The 24,214-nt window shown below is 36.3% G+C and overlaps 1 protein-coding gene across 1 annotated transcript; it reads right to left on the bottom strand.

Annotated features, from left to right (window-relative positions):
- Nucleotides 1-12,092: 12,092 nt before the first annotated feature.
- Nucleotides 12,093-13,321, bottom strand: LOC104433588 (cysteine-rich and transmembrane domain-containing protein WIH1). Its single transcript, XM_010046391.3, has 3 exons — nucleotides 13,168-13,321; nucleotides 12,455-12,605; nucleotides 12,093-12,314 (listed from the first exon to the last, which is right to left on the bottom strand). Exons 1-3 carry the CDS (start codon nucleotides 13,199-13,201, stop codon nucleotides 12,269-12,271), a joined length of 231 nt encoding a protein of 76 aa, XP_010044693.2. The 5' UTR covers nucleotides 13,202-13,321; the 3' UTR covers nucleotides 12,093-12,268.
- Nucleotides 13,322-24,214: the final 10,893 nt, after the last annotated feature.

Genomic DNA, 24,214 nt, shown 5'->3' on the forward strand with positions numbered 1-24,214 from the left:
ATATAAAGCGTAAAGCTAATAGCTCAATAAAAAGACATAAAGCTCGTCTTTGCGCGAAATTGTATAATTAACATGAATGAATTGATTATGAGAACACATTTTTCTTATAGTGAGATTTATCTCAATCGCCTTATTCCGATAATAGTAGCTAATATGGATCTTGAGTTATATCAAATGAATGTAAATATTACTTTTCTCAATGAAGAATTAGAAGAAGAAATTTATATTAAATAACTTGTTGGTTTTATTTTGAGAGGCTAAGAACAAAAAGATATGTTGACTTTTGAGATCAATATATGGCTATAAGTAGTCATCGAGACATTTGTATAAACGTTTTCATAATGCCATAATGGCATATGATTTTACAATGATTGATGAGGATTATTATATATATATCAAAAGCTCCAAATATCATTTTGGGATCATATCATTATATGTTGATGATATACTGATTGCCGGAAGTAATATGGAATTTGTTAATACTGTTAAGAATTGGTTGTCTTTTAATTTTGAAATGAAAGATTTGGGTGAGGTTGTGTATATTCTTGGAATTAAGATTTCAAGAGATCATTCAAAAAGATTATTATCTCTCTCACAAGAAACGTATATAAACAAGGCTTTTGAACGATTTCATATGCAAGATTACAAACTTATAAATATTCTTATTGCAAAAGGTGAAAGATTGAGTCATAGATTTTGTCAAAAAATTCCACAATAGAAGGAACAAATGCAACGTGTTCCTTATGTTAGTGTTGTTGAAAGTTTAGTGTACGTTATAATGTGAACATGATTTGATATATGATTTGCAATTGAAATGGTAAGTAGATACCAATTCAATTTAAGTCAAGTACATTGGAAAGCCGTCAAAAGAATATTGAGGTATTTTAAGGGAACTGTTAATTATATGCTAAGTTTTCAATGAAATGATCTACGATTTGAAGGCTACTCAAGATATTGATTGTAAATGAGACTTAGATGAAAGGAAATTTACTTTTGGATTTGTTTTCATACTGAATAATGACGCCATATCCTAGAGCAGTAAGATATAAATGTGTATAGCCTTGTCCATAATAGAAGTTGAGTTCGTGATATTATTAGCAGCAATAAAAAATTGTGTTTGGCTTAAGAGATTTTTGAATCATTTAGGTATCGTTAAGAATATTGCAAACTCATTGTTGATTAAATTTGATAGCCAAGCATCAATAACATACGTCAATGATCTAAAATATCATGTCAAGACCAAGTATATAGATACCAAGTATAATTTTATCAAAGATATGATTGCACGAAAAGATGTGAATTTATAGTATATATCTATGTATAAAATGATAGCAGATCCTATGATGAAGTCAATACCTAGAGATATGTTCCGTGGCCATGTAAAATCACTATGATTGCATAGAGGTTAGTGTATTGAATATTGTAATTTCTATAAATGTTCACATTTAATGAAATTGTCTTTCATTATTAATGCCTATGTTTTTTGTTTGACATTTATACATCTTAATGCTTAGTGTATCATATAACATTGAGAATCTCGGACAGATAAGAGATTAACCCACTGCATGAGTAATCGCATCTATTTACTATGTGATAAGTAGAGATGAGATGATTTTTTAAGCTTACTATTTAGGTGATAATTGAGAATTCAAGCTTAAAATATAAATATAGCCTTAATTGAGTGTTAAGATGATGACATAATATTTACTACATCTGAAAGTAAAATAATCGACATATTTTACTTTATCTATCTTTGATGCTAGATATTAGTTCTGATGGATTTTTTGAGGGAGTAGATATGTGAACTCAAGTTAGATATTAAGTATGTATAAACTATCATATGTACCATATTAAAATTGAAGACATATGCTCCATGAGAAATGAGTTAATATTGTAATACTAACGTATACATGAGAAGACTAATAAGAGTGGTAAAAGTTTTTATCTCAATTTTTATATCATGTGAGACTCTTGAGAAAAATAGTTCCTCAATTAAGTGCTCTCTCGATTATTATTTGTTCTCAAGATTTCTATTCAATGTTTACTATCTTATAATATTGCTAATGATCATAAATTGATTCGATATAATGAGATATTTTTAGAAAAGTAAGTTGAATTGAAATCGAGAGTTTTAAAGAAAGAGGAAAATCGAGTTTGGGATGTCACATTCTCGCTTTGTATTAACTGGTCAATCAATTATGATTGTTTTTAGGATAATCATAATAGTGAATACAATATATTATTATTGAAAAGAGATTAAGAGAGATATAAATGTGATCGATCGATTTAGGGTATTGCATACTATATCCACTAAAAAATGTGATGTCCATTTTGAGCTGTTATATATTCTTAACAGATATATGGCAATGAACTCTCAAAGTATGTAGTCACACGGATTATTTATTGGTATGAACGTTGTAAAGAGATGAAGAAAGAGTTCTATTTGGCTTACCATGTGTGAGTGAGAGATGATAGGTTTTTATTTGATGGGACAAGTCAAGCTCGTCCGCCCATGTTAGGCAAAAACCTATTCATAAGAGAAGTACCCATAAGAGGAAAGGTGTTAGTTATTTTTTAAATGAAAATAACAATAATATATAAATAAAAAAGGAAGAACGTTGAAAGTAATTTTGACATAATACGTTCTTTTTTCTCCTTTTGAGACAACAATGTACTCTCTCTTGAAGAATGGAACTCCGTGACTCCAATCAATTCCTCTGAGATTGCTACGAGTACTTAATCTATGACAAACAAGGTATGTCCGTCTTCATGATATACCTTTAATTGGTGTTACATGTTTTCTGGGCACATTTCCGCTTTTGTTTTTGGTATTCGATCATTTGAGCATCGATTCATTTTTCAAGAATCCATTTTCCTACACCTTTAGTTAGATGGAATAAGTTATTGAAGCCCTACCGAGTACAAATTAGTTTAGCTGGGAGCTAGATGCACTTATTGCTAAAGGGCGTGATTTGCTCTCTCTTTTCAAACCTAAACAACCCCATTACAGTAAAGAGACAAAACAAAGTTGCGGATTGGATAGCTAAGGCCAAAAGGAAAAGAAGTCTAACTAACAATGGGATCATTTTTCCTCTTCAAGCGCTTTGGATACGTTTGGTCTTCTAGATTTCTAACCTAGATAAGATTGGATAAGATATGATATGAAATTCAATGAATTTTACTATATCTATCCACTGTTTGGTGATTGTAGTAATAAAGCTAGATATATTCCTATCGTATCATATATTGTTTGATAAAAATGACATGTCAATATAAATGAACTACAATTTTTTCAAATAGATATGATAAAAATTTCTCGCAACAATTTTGTCTACTTTGCTTTTATTTTCTTTTACTCTTTTTTAATTAATTTTTTTATTTCTTTCTTCCCCTTCCTCATTCTCTAATAAAATTTTATTAAATGGAAAACTGTACTAATATACCTAAAATACTAATACACCTAAAACATGTAATAAATTTATATTTATATATTGAATTATAGTGTCAAATAGAAGTAAATTTGAATATATATAAAAATAAGATTAAATTAAAAAAACCAAATTGTTAGTTTTTGGTATTTTGAATTTCTTATATTATAATTCAAATATTATTTATATTGAAATATAATTTTAGATTTGTAAATATAAAAAGTTTATTATTTGAGAAAAATAATTGTCCTATTATAGATATTTAAAAATTTAAACACCTTTATCCTACCCCCATAAGATATTTTTATCCAGTCTATATCCCTTTTATATCTAATTATATCTCATCTTAAGCAAGCACTAAATGTAGGATATAATAAATATTATACTATCCTATATTTTTTCCTAATCGCTAAACGCTACCTTTGAGGTTTATTTTATTATGATGTTTTTGGATGTGTATTCACAAAACTCTCTTTAATGAATCTTTTCTACTTTTTCCGAAAAAAAAGAGAGAAGTGATTGCGCCCATAAGTTCACTTGGTCCTTGATCAGTTCTTAGTTTTAGAGCTCATATTTTCAGAGTTAAAAACAAAAAAGATGCATGGGTTTGGGCTTTAGTGACATAGGTAGTGTTTGTTTGTGTTCTTATTTTTTGTTCATGAACATAATTCTTTTTTTTTTTTTTTTTTTTTTTTTGTTCTGGGGAACAAAAAAAAAAAAATAGAAACGCGGTTGTTTGCGTTTTTGTTCCAAATCTATTTTTGTTCCGGGAACAAATTTGGAACAAAAACAAAAAAATAAAAAAACTTCTTTATTGTTTATGGAACAATTTGGAGAAACAAATTTTCTCTCTCTTCATTCTTTTCTTCTCTTTCTTTCTTTTTATTTTCTTCTTCTTTTTCTTTGCCGCCGCGGCCTCGGCCATGATCGGCGACCGCCGTCAAGGGCCAATGACGCCATCGAGGGTTGGTGACCTTGCCGGAGCGTCGCCAGCCCGGCGAGGCTCAACCTTTGCCCGCGCTAGCAACGCTCGGCCTCACCTTGGCTGGGCGAGCTTGAGCTTGTCCAAATTTGGCGAGGCCAAGCTCGCCCAGCCACCGGCGAGGCTCGGCCTCGTCGGGCCACCGCCGGGCGACCGGTTGCTAGGCGAGCTCGGCCTCGCTGGGGGCAAGCGAGCCTCGCCGTGGTGGGGCGAGGCCACTGGCCTCGTCGGCCGGTCGCCGACCATGGCCGAGGCCGACGACCGGCCAAAAGAAGAAAAAAAAAATAAAAAAAAAAAAATAAAATTAAAGAAATGAAAAGAAACAAAAAATAACACAAATTTACCAAATGTGTTTCAGTTCTTTTTTACTCCGGAACAAGTTTACCAAACACATTTTCTGGTAAAAAATTATTTCCCGGAACAGAAATAGTTTTTCTATTTCTGTATCCTAGAACAATTTTTGACCAAAAATATAAACAAACGCACCTATAAAGTATCCGAGAGATATAGGATTTATGTGAATCCAACATTTTCACTTTTTTTCCCTTCATTATTTATTTATTTATTTATTTATTTTATGTTCCAAGTTCTACATTGTCACTTTGATAAATTCATGTTTTAGAGAAATGAAGAGAAAAATTGAACACCGTTAGATTTCTTGATATTTATCTTTATACCACGTAACAATGAAATCAATCACAACCCCATTGATGGCATGATTATATCTATTTACAGGCATGCGCATTTACTTACATTCCCGTTAGCACTTACGATACTCCAGTAATCATTGGCAATGATTTACCATTCTAAAACTATTTTTTTTATGACCTAGGAAACCCCGAAAGCCGATAGCCGGCGGAAAGAACTTGGGGCTAACGTAAACTGGCCACCACACTCACGCCAGCGGTTAAGTCACCAAGTAACGCCGCTGGGATTCGAACTTGGCACCTTTCGTGGGAGGCACAAAGCTCAAGCTAACGATGCCACCACAGTGGGTGGTACCATTCTAAAACTGTTCATAACTCCCTGAAACAACAAATTACGCAACGGCCCCTGTCACGCCCTGAACCTCGAGCACGTGCCCATCCCTCTCTGGTCGATAATAATTTGCGACTTCCTAGGACGAGTTGCCGACCATTTTCATTTTATTGCACATGCGGAAGCGAAAAGAAATCCCCTGACAATAATCATCTCGGGATAGAAAAGCAGGACAATAGATTCACAAACAAACATGCTTTTATATATACACTGAGTCATGTACAAAGGTCTATGGCTAAAAGACTACAAAAGATTGGCCTTCCAAAAAGAAGTGGTCATAACTAACCTATACTTCCGATCACCTCCTCTCAGCTCTAGGTCTTCCACTCGATGACACTGAAAATGTTGTTCCACAACGAGGTGAGATATCATCTTAGCGAGTCTAAACTCTAAACCCCAATTAGGAGGGAAATACGCCAAAAAGTGTCATAATCACACAATCACACAAACAAGGAGACTTACCTCGTCTTAGATCCACCCTGCAGGTCAGTACAATTTATATCCCAGACAACATGAGAGCATGAGCAACAATAAGCTTTAATAACTGAAACGCCACACTCAATTAATCATGCGTTCCTAGTTTTGATCTCGGCACATAGCACGACCTACTCTCAGTTCGGTGGTCTTCTGGCATTGCCAGGCTTCGTCTCACCCCATTGAGCACGGCACGTCTATTTATCAAACGGCTTTCCCGAAGGAGCATAGGGTCCAAAATCTACTGCAACCGGCTTCCCGTTGTCCAGGGGTATCCCAAATAGGGATAAAGTTCAGCTCAATAGCCCGAGACGATTTCTTTTAACCATCACACGATCACTCAAATATGGCCCATGGCACCGTACATTACACTCAATTGCTTCAATTAAAATGGTGAGCCTGGCATTTTTCTTCGTATTAGAAATTCACATGAAATTACTCGTGTGTTGGTATACGGTCAATTTGACCTCAAAAAATTGATATCCTTCATTTTTGAAATCCCACTATTTCATATAGTACAAAAAACTATTTTTAGTGTCAAAACCCGACACCCGGGATTTTCTGAATAAATATTGGAAATTCACAATTTTTGGAATTAAATACCAAAAATCAAATCAGCATTCAATTTACATAATTTAACACTCAATTGCAGAAATTAACCACACCATTGCAATCAGCACGAAATTCCGGTCACCGACTATCCCGGCCTAATTTCAGAAAAATAATTAATAAATAATTAATTTCGAAATTTAATTAAATAAATCAATTTAAATTCTAAAAATACTAACCTAGGCCAGAATCATTAAATTAATAACCAATACGGAGTCGGAAAATTCCTGAACCCTTCTAGATAAACAGTACAATTTATTTAGGCCTTAGTTAAACCATGCTAACAACCTAACATGCTCAATTAAATAATTACATTTCTAATTTAATCTAACTAACCACCTGATTCATAATAAAATAAATCTAAACACCCTTTAAACGTCATTAGCCTACTAAGTAGAGTTTAGAGTATAAACTCACCGGTTAATTGCGGAAATCGGTTCACCGTGACGTGACGACGACGACGACGACGACGACGACGACGCGACGGTGGCCGAAACCTAATTTTCGGCGGTGTCGGTGAACTCTCGGACCGAGCCTAAAATGGGCCCAACAAATCTCAGCCCAAATCTGAGATTTGTTTTCAACTTGGGCTGCTGGTCGCGGGCTTGGGTCTCAAAATCGCGGGCTTCGCTGAACTCAACAGGCTGAAGTTGCTGGACTGAAATTGGAAGTGAGCTGCTGATGGACTGAACAGAATGGGCCTGCTAGACTAATTTTGCTGGGCTTCAAGGCTGAAGTTCACGAGCGACAGCTTGGGCTACTGCAGGAATTCTGTGGACTCGTGGGCTGGGCTGTGGGCTGGCGTGCAAGCCGGGCCAGGCGAGAGAAGCAGCAAAGGAGGGGAGTTCACTGGACTGCTGGCTTCGGTGAGGAAGGGCTGAAGATGCGGACGAAGGAAGCAGCAAGAGCTGCTGCTGGGGAAGACCACGCGGACGTGAGAGGTGGCAGCTGGGACGTTGCTGGCGCGAGCGAGCTGGCCGATTGCTCGATGAAGACACACGGTAGTAGGGTCAACAAAGCAGGAACTCAGCTGACTTCGGTGGGCTTTGGAGATGGCAGCGCGGCAAGACCGAAACTGTTTCGGTGGAGAAGCTGGTCGAACGGATTGCTGGCTTCGCTGGCGAGCTGGTGGAGGCGGCGTGCGGATCGTGGGTGGACGACGAAGCAACGCCAAAGAAGGGAAATGATGGGTCAACAATTTGCCTCTGTGAGTGGCGTTGTTGACCAAGATGCTGGCGTCCAGGGAGCTGAAGATCGGTGGAGAAGCACGAGCTGGCGTGAAGATGGGTCAACAAAAAGGAATCTTGAGGGATGAGGGTTGACTGAACAAGCAGCACATGGTGGACGTGTGGCAGCTTAAGGGTGGGGGAAATTGGAGATGGGATGAACGAAGTAAAGGAGAAGAAAAATGAGTAGCTGCCGGCCTGTGTTGATCCGTGAGAGAGAGAGAGAGAGAAAAGAAGTGGTGTGCGGTCTTCAGCAGGGACAAGAGACGCACGAAGATGGAGGTGGAGGCGGTGGTCTTGTCGTGCGGAAGAAGCAGCCGGTGGAGGGTTCCAAAGTAAAGTAACTCAATCCATTGCATTAATTGCATGTCCCCTATTTCTTTCCACTTGATAATTCCATGAATTAACAAATTGTAAAGCTAAAATTGCTGCCCCTTTGTAAAGCTCCGAATTTCACTTAAATTCTCTTGAATTTCTTCATCAATTCTCCAAATCGAGGTCCAATTTCATCGAAGAAAAATCTGTACAAATTTTTGCAAGTCCTCGACACTCAAAGGCTAGCTTGGAAGTTCCAATTTTCATCAAATGAGTCCATCCAAATTTCAGTTAATTTTCCGCAGCATCCGAATCAATTTTCCGTAAAAATCTCGGAATCTCTGAAAATTCTTTGGAGAATGAGTCAACGTTCCTCAAATAGCTCATGACACCACAGAACTTTCAATTTCTAAAATTGAGTTCAAATTCGCGGTTATTTTCAATCCGGCTCGCTTTTATCGTGACCTAGTCTACCAGGTATCTTTTAGGAATTTTGGTGCAATTGACCCGTGATCGATTTATCTCGAGTCACAATGTACATCTTCGACACATTGGCGACTCTAAATTATCGTGAAAATATCAAGGTTTAAAATACGGACATAGGGTACCAAAAACAATAGAAAATCAATTTAGTGCCGATCGATGAGAATTTTGCAATTAGGTGGAATCACCCACATTTTGATCACTATCTCAGTCGAATCGACCTATCTTTGATCTCTGATCGATTTTTAAGTGTGCTATAATGACCATTGCAAATTAGCACGGTCGAGCAGTCGATTCCTAGTCGAATTCTCAAGCCTTTTGCATTAAAATCCCTTAATAATTTTCCCAGATAGTCTAGTTATCTCTTGAGTGATCGGCTCAGAGAATAGCACTATAAACACGTCGACGAAAGACCCGATTTATTCAATTGAAATTAGATTTGAAAAATCAGGATATCACAGCCCCATTCATGAATTTGAAACAATATAAGAGCTATAGCACGAAAACACAGGAAAATATAGAGAGAATCATCGTCATACAAATATGAGTCTCTTTGACATAGCTCAGTACATTTATCTAATGTTCCATCCACCCAATGCCCAGCATTCTTTGTGGATGGCAGACAAACCAAACTCTACATGCAAGTGACCAATCCAGTACCCTGGTATGAACCAATTTGGATTCCAAATTCTTCAAACTTCTCCCTCCATGGGTTGTATAAAACCGTATAAAAGGGAGATTCAGAATGAGCCCACAAAACTCGCCTTTACGAGGAAAACTTCCCTGGAAATTGCAAACCCAAGTGGCTAATGATACGTAATGCCTCTTTCAGAAACCTCCAGCTTATACAAATTGGTCCATGAATCAAGGACGCCGAACTCTTTCATAACCCATACTTCATAGTCTTCGGAGTTATATACCATTGAGACAAAGCATCCATCGAGCAAGCTAATGTGTTCCAGTCCACAACGTACTGTATAGGGTAGCGCCATTTTCAGGAAGACATCTCCGACTACATCAGCTAGGATCAACACAAGAAAAGAAGGGCACCGATAGATGAAATTATCGATTATAACTTGAGTGCCTAAGTGTTGAAGAAGCAATGGAAGGACAATATCACCGAGTGGCTTCCAACGATTTCTTCTCAAACTATGCACCTCCAGTTGGGAGGTATAGTTCTGGTGTTCTTTCAGATAAATATTACATTGACTACTTTAAAATCGTCAAGATGGCAACTCAAGGGATCGAATCCAAAATCCAGCCAAGTCTGACACATGAAAGTTGGGTTGAGGAAAGGCTTCGTTTTGACCAGTTGATGGGTTCCATAAAATGATCTCTGAGTGGTCAGGGTTCTTATTCTCGATAGCGGATAAGCAAACGATTCCATTGCTTTAATATAAAAAATGAATCATACTTAAAAATAAATTTATTTTATTTATAAAGGACAAGGAAAATAAAAATATATTTATTAAATTTATTTTTAATAAACTAAAAATAAAATGATAAATAAAAATAAATTATTTATTTTTAATAAATTTTTAATAAATTTATTTTATTTTTTAAATGAATAAAATGTTCTTGGACACATGCGAAATTAGAGTTTAGTATGTTTTTGAGAATAGATAGCTCGAAAAATTATTTATGGAACAAAATTTTGGTTATCACGCACCCCTGAGTGGTCAGGGTTCTTTCCGGAGAATACCAAATCTGCACTCTCCAAAGATTGTCCATGTCACTTAACAAGATCAAATTTTCGCAGTTTGGTTGATCTCTCAAGATAAGCTCTTATGAAGGTGCAGCTAGTAAGAAGAACACTCCCAAGATCTACATACACACCTGAACCAAACCAAAGGGCCTTGCAGGGAGTCCAAATAAGATATCCAATAGAAGGTAAACCGGAAAGCTCTCCATTGTTTTTCTAGACTTGTTCAAGTAGCAGATATCTTTGGACTCCATAATTGATTCTGATTTCAATGGAAATGACGATGCATCTATGTTGGGCGTAACGATGCCTCTTGACTTATCTAGAAGATATCGTTTTGGGCCCTATCCAATTGTTACATCTAAATAAAAGGTCTTTGTCAAATTATTGGCAATCAATTCAGGGTTACCAAAGAAAATAATTGAATGGGTTTCATGTTGTGTTTTATCGGGAACCAGTCAATTCAACCAGCATATCATTTATCCCAATTTGAATCTGATCGTTGTTACAGTAGTTAGCTAAATTATTTTCGTTAGTCTTGTACCATCCACGTTAAGAAAGTTCAAGTTGTCATTAAATCTTTTATCAAGTATCCTTTTGCCCTTGGTTGTAAAAACAACACTAAAATACAGCAAAGGGCAAAAACGTTAAAATTAAAGAGATTTGAAAATAGTTGCTAAAGGGATAAGCACAATGTAAATAAACATGATAACGGCAAATTAATTAGGGTTGACAAGTTTTATTTTTTTTTTGGCAGAAAGGCGTTCAAAATAGGGTATAGCTGTATTTAATCATAAAAACGCCAACTTGAACAAGAATATTAGACACTTTCTATGTTAAGATGACTATTTTTAACCCGTTTATGACACGCTTTACCACAAGTTAACTTTTTATAGATATCAAAATCAGTCACGTCGTACTCCATTTAAGAGCGTTGAATCTATCAAACAATCTCTATCAAATAATCGAACATTTTTTTGACCTCACCATATTAGCATAGTTATGTCGTGTTTCAACGATTTGGAAAAGAAAAGGAAAAAAAAAATAATAATGGTATGATAGCGACGCTGATGTTGACCCAAAGAAAATAGCTCATCCGCTGATCAGAATTATCAAGTTAATTAAAAAGCATTCGGCTTGAGCGGATAAATGATGAGAAAGTTGGTGGCCAATGTGACACAAGGCGACATTTAGTAGGTGGAAAATTTTTTTTCTTAATCTCTTGATCTGTATTTCTTTAATTTGACTAATCTTTATAATAAAATATGGAATATATGGACAGGTATTTCCAAATATTTGAATGGTCCCCAAAATATGACTAATTTAATTAAGGAGAGATTTGAACACTTTTTTTGTCCGTAGATTTGAACACTTATTAAGTAATATCATACGCGTAAGTCTTGATATTCATGACGAAATACTTTAAAGAATGTTCGCCAGTCAAGCACGCAACCACCAAGGAGTTAGGCCGTCCAACTTTGAAAGCACCGTTTTCAAATTTAGAAAATTGTTAACATTTGGCTACGGAAAATATAAGTATTAGCAATTTTACGCAAACGGTATCGTACACCCTTAGTTAAAAATTATAACTATCTCTCTCAAATAAATTGCTAGAGGATGCTACAATTATTTTTCGATAACTGCTAGAGGATGCTACAATTATCCCATTTTGTTTGAGGTTCGATGTGGTTTTCACTAAAATCAGAAGGAAACAGAGTTTATAGTGTTCTTTGCATCGTGGCCCAATAAAATGAAGCCGAAGATTCCGACATCTCTAGTTCGTGTCTTCCCTGATCTCAAACTTATGTCGAACTCACTTTATGGGCAAAAAAACATAAAGAGGAAACAAGATCGTATAGATGACACGAAAGATGAAATAGAAGTTCAAGAACACTTATACATATTACAATAATAGAAATACGACGACAATATCATGTCCCGTTTATGGCCAATCGAGTGCTAAACACAAAGAGCGATGTATAGGACGGACGGCGATCCTTTCCAGGTATTCCTAGCAGCATTCCTCTAGTACGCAGCAGCAGCACAGCGCAGCGCAGCTAGTAAAGAAAGAAAGGAGACCATTAGGACAAGCGAATGTATAATTAGCTGAACCTACCAATATAAAAAGAAAATAAAAGAAAAGAAAATGTTAGCAAAAAAAAAAAAAATAGGGCTATATCTTGAAATAATTACGTACCAGCCCTTCCAAAAGCCATCGCCCCTAGTCTTGGTTTCAATAGGGACGGCCTTCTGGGCTGGCTGTGGACCATCCCTGGTGGGATAGCCGGCCGGTGGGGGCGGTGCCGTGTAGGTCGTTGCCAACGCCGATGCTGGTGGTGGGTAGGCCACTGCGCAGATATATGAATACTCAAGTGTCATCGGTATATGAATACTCAAGTGTCATCGGTATATGAATACTCGAGATTACAATTCAAGCTGAATAGTTCGAAAAAATTTGTTTGAACTTCCATGTGGGGCCAACGGCCGCGGCTGCAGCCGCCACCGCCGCAGCTGCCACCGCCGCTGCCGCCAGACCCCTGAAGACTGCCGGCGACTCTTCCCAATGATTCAGACAACAGTCGTAACAAAGAAGAACGAGTAATAAATTTGATTTCTATGTCAAGTTTAAAAAAAGGACGGACAGACGAGAAAACGAGTCGTGAACTGCTGCTGCAACATCGTCAATCGACCATTATCTGATCTCGAAGGTCTTACTTAACCCTAATCATAAGCAACCAGCGATCCCGCAATTCCTAAGTTTAACATAAATCCTTTTCGCTGCAATAAAAAGAGCGGCCAAAAGAAACGATCTTGCCAAGATCAAATCGGCAAAAAATTAGAGAGAGAGAGAGAGAGGGAATCGAGATCAAAAGGGCAGGAGGATCGACGGAGATGGAGGATCATTGTTACCTGGGATTTGGTTCTGGCTGTTTTCTTGGCTCATCTTCGATCGGAAACGTTGACTGAGATCTCTTCTAGCTCAAGGAATAGTCTGCTTGGAGAGAGAGAGAGAGAGAGATGATGGTATACGGAGTGAAGATGTGGTGCGAGATTTATAGAAGAATGAAAGCGAAATGACACATGTAGGAAGAGTGGAGCAGGTGGTGGTTGACGAAACTTGCTAGGGAAGGCGCGTCACGACGCGTGAGTTCCAATGCACGAAGCGAAGGAAAAGCCGAAGCTGAAGGAAAGTCTAGCTTCATTAAAGACCAATTTGACTATGGATGTCGTTACCCTAGCCAGCTAAGACTCCGCTCATTTTGCATAAAACAATTATCGACAAAATATTTTTTTATCATTTTCATTTTTCCATGTTTGATTCGCTAAGAAAAATGAGATTAACGAAAAATATTTACTTAATCAATGAAAAAGGTTTCCTACAAAAATTTAAATTCAAAACAATGATTTTCTCTTTGAAAGAATAAAAAAAACACTTTCCAAAAAATGATTAGGTATCAGTTTTTGTACTTGAAAATCTACTATTGGGTATTAAAATCCAAAAGTGGTTATGAATGCCGGCATTCAAGATCAAGTCTTTGATGGTTGGGCTCGTGTTCGTCGAGGCTAGGCTCAAGCCTCAGCCTTCGACACCCACACTTGAGTCCATCAAGGCTAGGCCTGAGCCCCTAGTGCTTGTACCAAATGCTCAAGCACTAGAACTCAAATCCATTAAAGCCATGCTTGGGTCCCCGACATTACAGATATGGTCTCACCCTATGGCTCGAGTCCACAAAGGTTGTACGTAGGTCCTCAACGTTTGGGTTCAGGTCATTGATTAATGAAATGTTTGCTCTAAAAAAAAAATTTGTTTAAAAAAATCAAATTTTAATTTTTTTAATTTTGAAAATTTATAATTTATAATTATTGTTATTTGTTAATTATTTTTAATTTTTATATATTATTTTCTAATCTCTTCTCTATTTTTTATTTTCTTTTTGCTTTTTCTCAGTCGTTGACCACAGTGATGGCCAATGATTGGCCACAACGAACTCAAGGTCGGCGAACTCAAGCCTCCTAGTTGGCAAGCTTAGAGCTCACCAATGGTTGATTCACTGCGACTCGTGAGGCCTTGAGCTCGTTAGATCTAGCAAGCTCGCTTGTCGAACCCAATCCAATCAAGTCAAGCACACAAAAACATAGAATCGAGAGAATGAGAAGTGATCGAATTGGGGATATGGTTGATAAAATTGAGAAGAGACAAGAGGAAGGATTAGGGGTGAGCATCGGTCCATGGTCAATTGGTGAACTAACCTTGGATCGGCCCAACCTTGTCGTTCCTATCCAGTTTCCAGAGAGACTGAGTTGGTCTTTAGTCCTAGAACTCCTGGACCCTCCACTTTATGGATTGGTCCACGGTCTCAATAATTTAGAGTAAGTCCAACCCTGACTACATATATGATATTTATATATAATATTCTTTTATTCAACCCTAACTTAATGGTGTTAAGTTAACGCGTCCTCCTCCTGCAGCTGCAATACTCTAGTCTCTTATTTCTTTCTTTAGAATCTTATTTCTTTTTTATCCTCTTCAATGCCAAGTAAAATTGAAAGAAATAACTTCACTCATAAGGAATGCTCGCCCCACTCACTGCTCAATGCTCGCACTATTCACCGCTTGATGCTTGCGCTGCTTGTGTGGCATCCGAAAATCTCGACAACCTGAAATATTAATTTTTGAAGGAAAGGAAAGTGTTTTTGAATGGCCATATGGACAATTACATCATCGGCCATGTTATTTTATCTCTTGGACCAAACCCCCTATGTAAAATTGGTTATGGGAATGTTAATTGATTTCTATAAAAATCAAAATGCCCTAGAGTGGTGTAGGAATTATGGGCTTATTATTATTATTATTATTACTTTCTATGGGCCATTTAAATTGGACATCTAGGCCCACAAATTTTAGGGCCCAAAGCAGGCCGAGAGGCCCACAAAACCGTCGGCCCATGGGGGAGGAAACCGGATGGAGAGGCCACGCCACCTCCTCCATTTGTCCTCTTGTTGAAGACACTTGTCTTCCTCTTGGAGCCAAGTGTCTCTTGCATGCAAAAATCCAATGATTACTAGTCAATTAAGCAAAAAAAAAAAAAAGGGGAGAGGGGGAGGCGGATTGATCAAGGGAACCCGAGAGAGAGAGAGAGAGAGAGAGAGAGAGAGAGTTTGAGCGAGCGAGCAAGTGAGAGAGGAGGGGAAGAAGGAGACCAGCCCCACCGTGTGTGCGCTTGCTGCCACCGTCGACACCGCCTAGCTTCGCCGTCAATCGAGCCACACCCAAAGTCCTCAAGTCGTTGTTTGCTTGTTGTGGTTGCGTTGGACTTAAGGCAAGTGAAGTCCATTGATCTACACTTTGCTTGCTGTAGTTGTGTGTGAAGTGTAATAGATTTTGGAGATGCTGGATGTTGGGAATTCAAAAGGATGGAAGTAGTTCCTTAGGACTAGTAAACTGTTTCATGAAAAAACAGCTTGACCTTTCGCGAGTCTATGAATTTTATGCAATTATCCAGTTGAAATATGACTTTGTGCCCTTGATGAAAGTTTTGGATGACATGTTGAGGAGTAACATACTAAAATTTGAGAAGAAACGGACAATTATTGGTCGGTGAAACAATTTTTCTTTGAAAGTGTTAAATCTGGAAATCGTTACCGAGGGTTAGGGAGAGTTATAGTGATTATAGCTCATGATATATAATGAATCTGACTTCAAGTTCTTCATGAAACTTTTACCTCTAGGTTTTTCTATAACATATCCAAATTTCAGAATTTTCTAAGTTTATTTAGGGGTTATACCGAATTTGTTATTAAAATTGTGCAATAGTGATGTTTGAAGTTTTATGGCTGTGATGTATGGACCATAGCGACTCGTACGATGTTCTCTTGGCATGGTTTTCTTCATAAAAAAAAATTATCTAGATCTCGTTTATAACATGTTAAATTCTCATAATTTATTAAGATCGTTTACTAATTTTTCCAGAATTTTAATTAAAGGAGTGCATTCTGTTTTATCTGAAAATTGTTTTATTTTCAAGAACAAATGAATTGCTCTATGAGATGTGATATCTTGGGTTGTTATTTAGACAGCATATGCGGTGATATTTAGCATATCATATGACATAAAAAAAAATGAAATTGATGAGGCTTTGTAAACTCATTGAAACTTCTGATCATATTGCATCAAAATAATGTTTTCAAAGTGAGACATATATGTATACATCGTGATGTTGATGATACCATTGGACAACTAATCAACGATGCCGCGGGAGTGTCGGGATGCCCGGAGGTGTGTGCCGGATGCCCAGATGTGTGTGCCGGATGTCCTCGGGAGTTTCGAGATGCCCGGAGGTGTGTGTCGGAAGCCTTGTGATGCCAGTTGAGGTGCGGGATGCTCGGAGGTATGTGCCGATACCCGGAGGTGTGTGCCAAAAGCCTTGTGATGCCAGTTGGGGTGCGAGATGCCCAGAGGTGTGTGCCGGAGGTGTTGCGATGCCAAATTGGGTGTGGGAGCCAGGAGGGATGCAAAGATTGGTCCCTGAGAAAAATGAGATCCTTTTGAATATTAAAATGAGAAATGAATCATGCGCATGTGTGTGCATATGGCATGGTGCATGAATTATCTATGAATTTGAGTTGGAACTATTTGGTATTGAAAATGTGGTCATTAAGGCATTGAATGGATCTCATGGTGCATGATTGCATGGATGATATGTACATTTCACATGAAATCTTGGTTGTCTTGTTTGTTGCATTGTGTAGTTTGATGGATCTTTTACTGCTGAGTAGTTGTACTCACCCCTTTTGGGGACTAACATTTCGGACTAGAAGTTATGTCTTTGTCGCCAGTCACCCCCGGTACTTTCTATGGCATACCGATCGACGTCGAGGTTGAGTGTTCGGAGCATCATCACCCCGAGATGCGGGGGTTAGTTTTTGTTCATGTGCGGGTTCTGGTTTTGTACGACGTTGGATCACTCGTCGGTCCTATCATTCAGGAGTTCTTGTTCGTGCATGTCCACCGCGACGGGGTTATGCTGGGGGTATTATCATCGCCGCCGGCTGACGGACCAGGTTGGGTGTGACTAAGCGTGATGGAGGGAGGATTAAGCTTCTTCTTGGACTGCTGACACTGAATGATGGACCGATGTACATGACTGCTATGGAGTCGGGTACTTTTGGTTATAACCGAGCTTAGTAAAGTCTTGGCCTTTTGATGTGCTAACTCATGATGTCCATCAAGTTATGTAAATAAAAGTGTTCGGCTTTAACTTATATAAGATATGTAGTTGGTATGCATTGCATTATCCTGTTGAGCATGGGGTAGGGAGATATTGATTTTGCTTCCGCTATATGAACTGCGTTGGGACCGATTTAAATGATATAAACCCCTAGGATTCATGGACCCACTATAATTCTATGGTATCAGAATGGCATGTTATTAGGGTAAAAGGGAAGGTAAGTGGACTATGGCGACCCTAACAGATAGGGGGCCGTTTCGGGGGTGCCACAGCTTGCCGCTTGTTGCTTGTTGCTTGCCCCTTGTCATGTAGTTCGCCTCTCTTTGTTGGCCTCGCTCACCACCAAGTAATTAGACATAAATAAAGTCCTAAATAGAAACCCTCTTCACTCATGAGCAACACTCATCGTCGCCTTGCTTGCACCTCACCACTTGCCTTGCTCGCTCTTTGCCTTTGTTCACTCCCTTTTCGGAACATAACTTGGCTAGTGAGTTCTACTTTGTGCTTGATTTTAGAGCTTCAAGCTTGTGTATGTTCTCAATTTGTTCTAAATTTTTATTTTTCCATTGTTGTTTCATGATTTACGCTTGATCTGAGAGCTTCAAGCTCATGTCATTTGCCGTTAGTCAAGGGGAAGAATTAAGTGCAAGGGTTAGATTTGAATTAGGTGGACAAATAGTAGGCTTGTCTTTGTTGGGAGTACTAAAAATGAAACAAAAAAATTATTAGTTCGTCCCAAGTTGACCTTGGAACCAAACTAAACCCATAGGGTCGGTCTATCCTTAGTCCCAAGCTCAATAGAGTTGGTCCTTAATTCAAAAAATTAAGGACCAACATTGTGTAAGTTGGTCTCAAGGTTAGGTGCTAAACTGGCTCAACTCGAACCATGCTCAGCCTTAGGAGGGATGTCGGATTGGGTAATGACTTCGTTTGTAATGGGAAACACAAATTGGATTTAGGAGCCTTTCATCTCGCAATCAAGGAGGAAATGGTGAAAATGAAAATCATCAACAAAACAACTAAGGACGGAAGGGCGAACCTTTCCAGAAAGTTGCCAAATCTAGCAAGCTTGCTTGTCATTGCTCACAAGGCCTCAAGCTCGTTGCGACTCACCAACCCTTGACAAGGGTTGAGTTCATTAGCCTCGATCTTACTGGCCTTGAGCAAGCTTAGGCTTGCCAATGGCCGATCATCGGCCGTCATCTTTAGCCATGGTCAGCGACCAACCAAAGAAGAAACAAAAAGAAAAGAAGAATATATAAAAATAATAAATAAATAATGCAATTTTTTGATAATTTTATTAGATTTTCTTTATCCAATGATGAAAAATACTTTTCGGGTTTTTTCCAAGTTTCATGCTTGAGTCCCCAATGACCTTGTGACATCTGAAATTTCCGTATTTATAATTATGTAAGATTCGAAAATTCTTGTTTGTGATAATAATGCTTGGATTTTAAGCTAAGTGTCATTTGTCTTAATATTCGGATGCGTTCGTGAAAGTTTTAGTCTAATCATAAGTTTCGGAAGACATGGCAGATAATTTTTTCGTCATTGTAGATTTTCTTGAGTCCAACATATGAATTGAATTGTGTGTGTGCTAATAGTAGAATAGTATTAATCAAATTATTGTTGTCTTAATAGTTGATGGGTGTTATAAATTGTGTAAAATTTAGTTAATTATTAATAATAATGGATAACCTGTGATATCCGAAATTTATGTATTTATAATTATATAAGATTTGGAAATTCTCATATGTAAGAATAATACTTAGATTTCAAGTTAAGTATTATTTGCCTTAATATTCGGATGAAATGTGAAAGTTTTAGTCAAATCATAAATTTTGAAAGATGTGATGGGTAATTTTTGTAAACGTGCATTGTCCCGAGTCCAACGTGTGAATTGAATTATGAGTACGCTAATATTAGGGTGGTGTAGTGACAGTTTATATTAATTGTATAAGTATTAGTTAATTAATAATAATAGTGAATAACTTGTGTTAATTATGCTAGAAAAGGAAGATTACATTATGCTTGTTATATTTCCTTTGCAAGATTTATTAATTAGAATTTTAAGTGCCGCTTGTCCTTAAATTATGTATTGCATGGTCATGTATTCTTGCAACATAATATTTTTTGTGATTAATTTCTTTTACACTTAAACTAAGTAATAATTATTTTAAGATGACTCATTTTTTTTCTTACAATTTCCTTGGCCACATGCAAGGGCTTTGCCTTGCATTTGTACCAAATCAAGTTGAAGATTAACATGTAAATTTACATCTAACAATGAGAGAAAATTAAATTCTCTTAATTAATTTTAACAAAACTTATTCTATCTTGCCGAAGAACCCATTTTTATTCCTTTAAAACTCAAACAGAAGTTGCATATGAATTCCAATTTTCAATCCAAGAATTTGGAGAGCAAAATTTATATTCAAAAGCTACCAAGGTAGGGAAAACTATTGGTGGCTTGTGATTTGCGACTGTGTTGAGGTAAGTAAAATTTATAAGGTTAAGTTGGCTTAAATCTATTTAGTTACTTCTATCTTGATTGGTTGAGTGAGAGGTGAGGTTTTGACATGGGTATGTTGGCTATTAAGTGGCTTTAATAATTTTTAGCAAATTCATTTTGGCTCACTTGTGTGATTTTAGGTAGTCAAAATGTTGTCATTCTGTTATATTTGTTTTGATAACCCATTGCATATTTGTTCTACTTTTTTCCGTTTTATTGTGAGTAGTTAGAATTTGGTTTTTCTGCTATCTTTGTCATTGGTAACTCATTGCATGTTTGTTTCACTTCTTTTTGCCTCATTCTAGATAGTTAGAAGCTAGCTATTTTGTTCTTTATCTTGATGACCCATTACATGTTCATTCTACTTTTTTCTATTTCATTCTAGGTAGTTAGTATCTGGCTATTTTGCCATCTTTATCTTGGTGACCCATTTTATACTCCTTTTGTTTCTTTCTACTTCATTCTAAGTAGTTGGAATATGGCTATTTTGTCATCTTTGTCTTGATGACCCACTACATATACATTTTGTTTCTTTCTAACTCATTGTGGATAGTTAGAATCTAGTTATTCTGCCATCTTTGTCTTAATAACTCATTGCATATTTGTTCCGCTTCTATTTGCCTCATTTTAGATAGTTAAAATTTGACAATTATGCCATCTATCTTAATAACCCATTGTATGTTCATTCCACTTCTTTCTGCCTCATTCTAGGTTGTTAGAATCTAAGCATCCTACCATCTTTGTCTTGATAACTCATTTTGTTCCATTTCTTTTTGTCTCATTTTAGGTAATTAGAATCTAGTCATTATGCTATATTTGTTTTAATAATCCATTGCATGTTTGTTTTGCTTCTTTTTACCTCATTCTAGGTAATTAGAATATGGTTATTATGTCATTTTCTTCTTGGTAACCTAGTACATGTTTGTTCTGTTTCTTTCTACTTCATCCTAGGTAATTAGAATTTGGTCATTTTGCCATATTTGTTTTGATAACTCATTGCATGTTCATTCTGCTTATTTCTTCTTCATTCTGGGTAGTTAGAATCTGGCTATTCTACTATATTTATTTTGATAACCCATTGCATATTCGTTTGGCTTCTTTCTACCTTATTTTAGGTAGTTAGAATATGACCAATTTGTTATATTTGTTTGGATAACCCATTAAATGTACATTTTGCTTCTTATTATTAGAACTCTACTAATCAGAATTTGTTCGTTTCACTTATTTCTGTTAGAATTTCCTATGACAAAATCTATCTATATGTGAATTTGCGCTTTTATGAATTTACTCATTTGGTCAAATCTATTCACTTGTTGAATTTGCCAGCTTGTGAATTTATTCATTGATAAATCAGTTATTGGCTTGGATAGACTTTACTAAACATGAATTGATTCCTTGCTAAATCCGTTCACTTGTTGATTCTATCAACTATTGAATCTGTTCTTTGTTCTATAAGCTTTTATCAAACTAAAACTTGCCCATTCTTGGTGTTCATGCTTTACAACCAGAAATTACTTATTCGTTCAAACTCAGAATATGATCATTTGATTTACCAAATTTTAATGTCCAAATCATGTTCAATGTCTAGACTTAGAATGTACTCATTTAAATGTCTAGACTGTAATGACTAGAATACGTTTGTATTATTTAATATGCGATTATTTAACAAATGCATTAAATTGAGTAGAGATATGTATATACATACATACATATATATACATACATATATATATATATATATATATATACATACATACATACATACATATATATATCATAATTTGAATTAGATTAATGTGATTCCATCAACCATATTGCAGTAAATGACAATGTTTGGACGCCTCGGATAGTACTTCGAGATATCTTGGGAGTCAAGATGCCCGGTATATTAGGATGTCATGTGGTGGAAGTTTGTAGGATGCCTTGAAGTTGAGATGTCCTGTGTGTCGGGATGCCCTGAGAGTGTTCGGAAGGATGAAATATTAATGAATAAAGTGCTTTGTTTTGTGTAGAACCAAATCATGTGTGAAACATGATGTGTATATGCATGAGTTTAAATGTTTGTTTTGTTGGTTAACAATTTATGTGATAAATGAAAATGAAAGGTGAAGTTTATTTATGTTTGTATCACACTTAGTGGATGATTATGCATTCATTTTGTGTATACTAGGTGAAATCGTAAGATAATTTTTCTAACTTAAAATTATAGATATCATTTATTAGGTTTTGACTTATTTCTTTCATTTTTAGTCATGTATGATGGACACCCTTCAATGTACTATGAGTCAATGTGTATAATGATTTTTTTTTTATAAAGGTGTACTTAAACCAGAGTTTGGGATAATATATATCAAATATAATTCTACGATATGAGTTGATATAGGAGGTTTCATGGAGTGGGTTCCTTTTCAGTTTATTGCCCGGTACCAAAACCTTCATGTTGAGTTAGTCGGTCCATTGAGTGGTTTTGATTTGGATGTTGGAGACACAATAGATGGAGAAGTTATCAACTCGTGACTTCAGTATAGATATTTGTATAGGCAAACTTTTGGAAGTATAGTACAGTACGGAAATAGGTCTCCCTACTACTACCTAGACTTATGTTTTTTTCCTCATAATGTAATGAACTTGTGAGTTCATATGTAGTATGAAAAAAAAAATTAAAATATGTTGGTTGTATACATAAGGTTTTTAATTGTTAAAAATATATTTATAAATGTTCATTTACATTTCCACATACTAAAAGAGAGTAATAATATACGAAACACGTGTAGGGTGACGTTCTAGGCATTACATAGCCTATGCTAATAAATGCCTAAAAAGGGGATTACGTTTTGCTTGCTACATTTCCTTTGCAAAATTTATTAATTAGAATTTTAAGTGCTACTGTCTTCATATTATGTATTGCATGGCCATATGTCCCTAGCAAACAATATTTTTATAACTAATTTTGACTCCTAGAATTAAATCATAATTTCTCCCCCCAAATGACTCATCATCTTCTTGCATTTTCCTTAGCCACGTGTAAGGGTCTTGCCTTGCATTTGTGTCACATCAAGTTGAAGATTAACATGCAAATTTATATCTAGCAATGAGAGAAAATCAAATTATTTTAATTAATTTAGCAAAACTCATTCTATCTTGCAAAAGAATGCATTTTCGTTTCTCCAAAAGTTTAACAGAAGTTGCATGTGCTAATTCCACTTTTCAATTCAAGAATTTATAAAGCAAACTTCATATTCAAGAGCTACTAAGGTGGGGAAAACAATTGGTAGCTTGTGATTTGCGGTTGTGTAAAGATAAGTGAAGTTTTTATTGTTAAGTTAGCTTAAGTTTACTTAGTTACCCCTACCTTGGTTGGTTGGGTGAGAGGTGAAGTCTTGATGTAGATATGGCGGTTGTTAAGTGCATTTATAATTTCTTGCAAGTTTGCTCCGTTTCCCTTTGGTTCATTCTAGTTCATTTTGTGTGGTTTTAGATAGCCAAAACCTAGTCATTTTTTATTTTTATCTTGATAACCAATTGCATATTTGTTCTGCTACTTTCTATTTCATTATGTATAGTTAAAATCTAGTTATTTTATCATCTTTGTTTTGGTGACCCATTGCATTTTTGTTCTGCTTCTTTCTACCTAATTTTGGATAGTTAAAATTTGGCAATTCTATCATTTTTGTCTTGTTGACCCGTTACATGTCAATTATGCTTCTTTCTGCCTCATTCAAGATAGTTAGAATTTGGCCATTATGTCTTTTTTTTTTCTTGATGATCCATTGCATGTTTATTCTACTTCTTTTTATCTTATTTTGGGTAGTTAGAATTTGGTGATTCTATTATATTTGTTTTGATAACCGAGTATGTTCCTTCTACTTCTTTCTGCCTCATTCTAGATTGTTAGAATCTGGTCATTTTGCTATATATGTCTTGATAACTTATTGCATGTACTTCTGCTTCTTTCTATCAGAATTCTACTAGTTAAAACCCGTTCATTTCACTTAATTCTACTAGAATTTCCAATGACAGAATCCTTCTATTTGCGAATCTGCTCATTTATGAATCTACTCATTTAGTCGAATCAATTCATTTGTGAATCTGTTCACTTATTAAATCTTCTAACTTATGAATTAGTTTGTTGATAAGTTTATTTATTGGCTCAGACAGACTTTATTGAATATGAATCGATTTCTTGTTAAATCTGTCTATTTATTGATTATGTTCA

This window comes from Eucalyptus grandis, chromosome 1, assembly GCF_016545825.1.
Source record: "Eucalyptus grandis isolate ANBG69807.140 chromosome 1, ASM1654582v1, whole genome shotgun sequence".
Taxonomy (NCBI): Eukaryota; Viridiplantae; Streptophyta; class Magnoliopsida; order Myrtales; family Myrtaceae; genus Eucalyptus; species Eucalyptus grandis.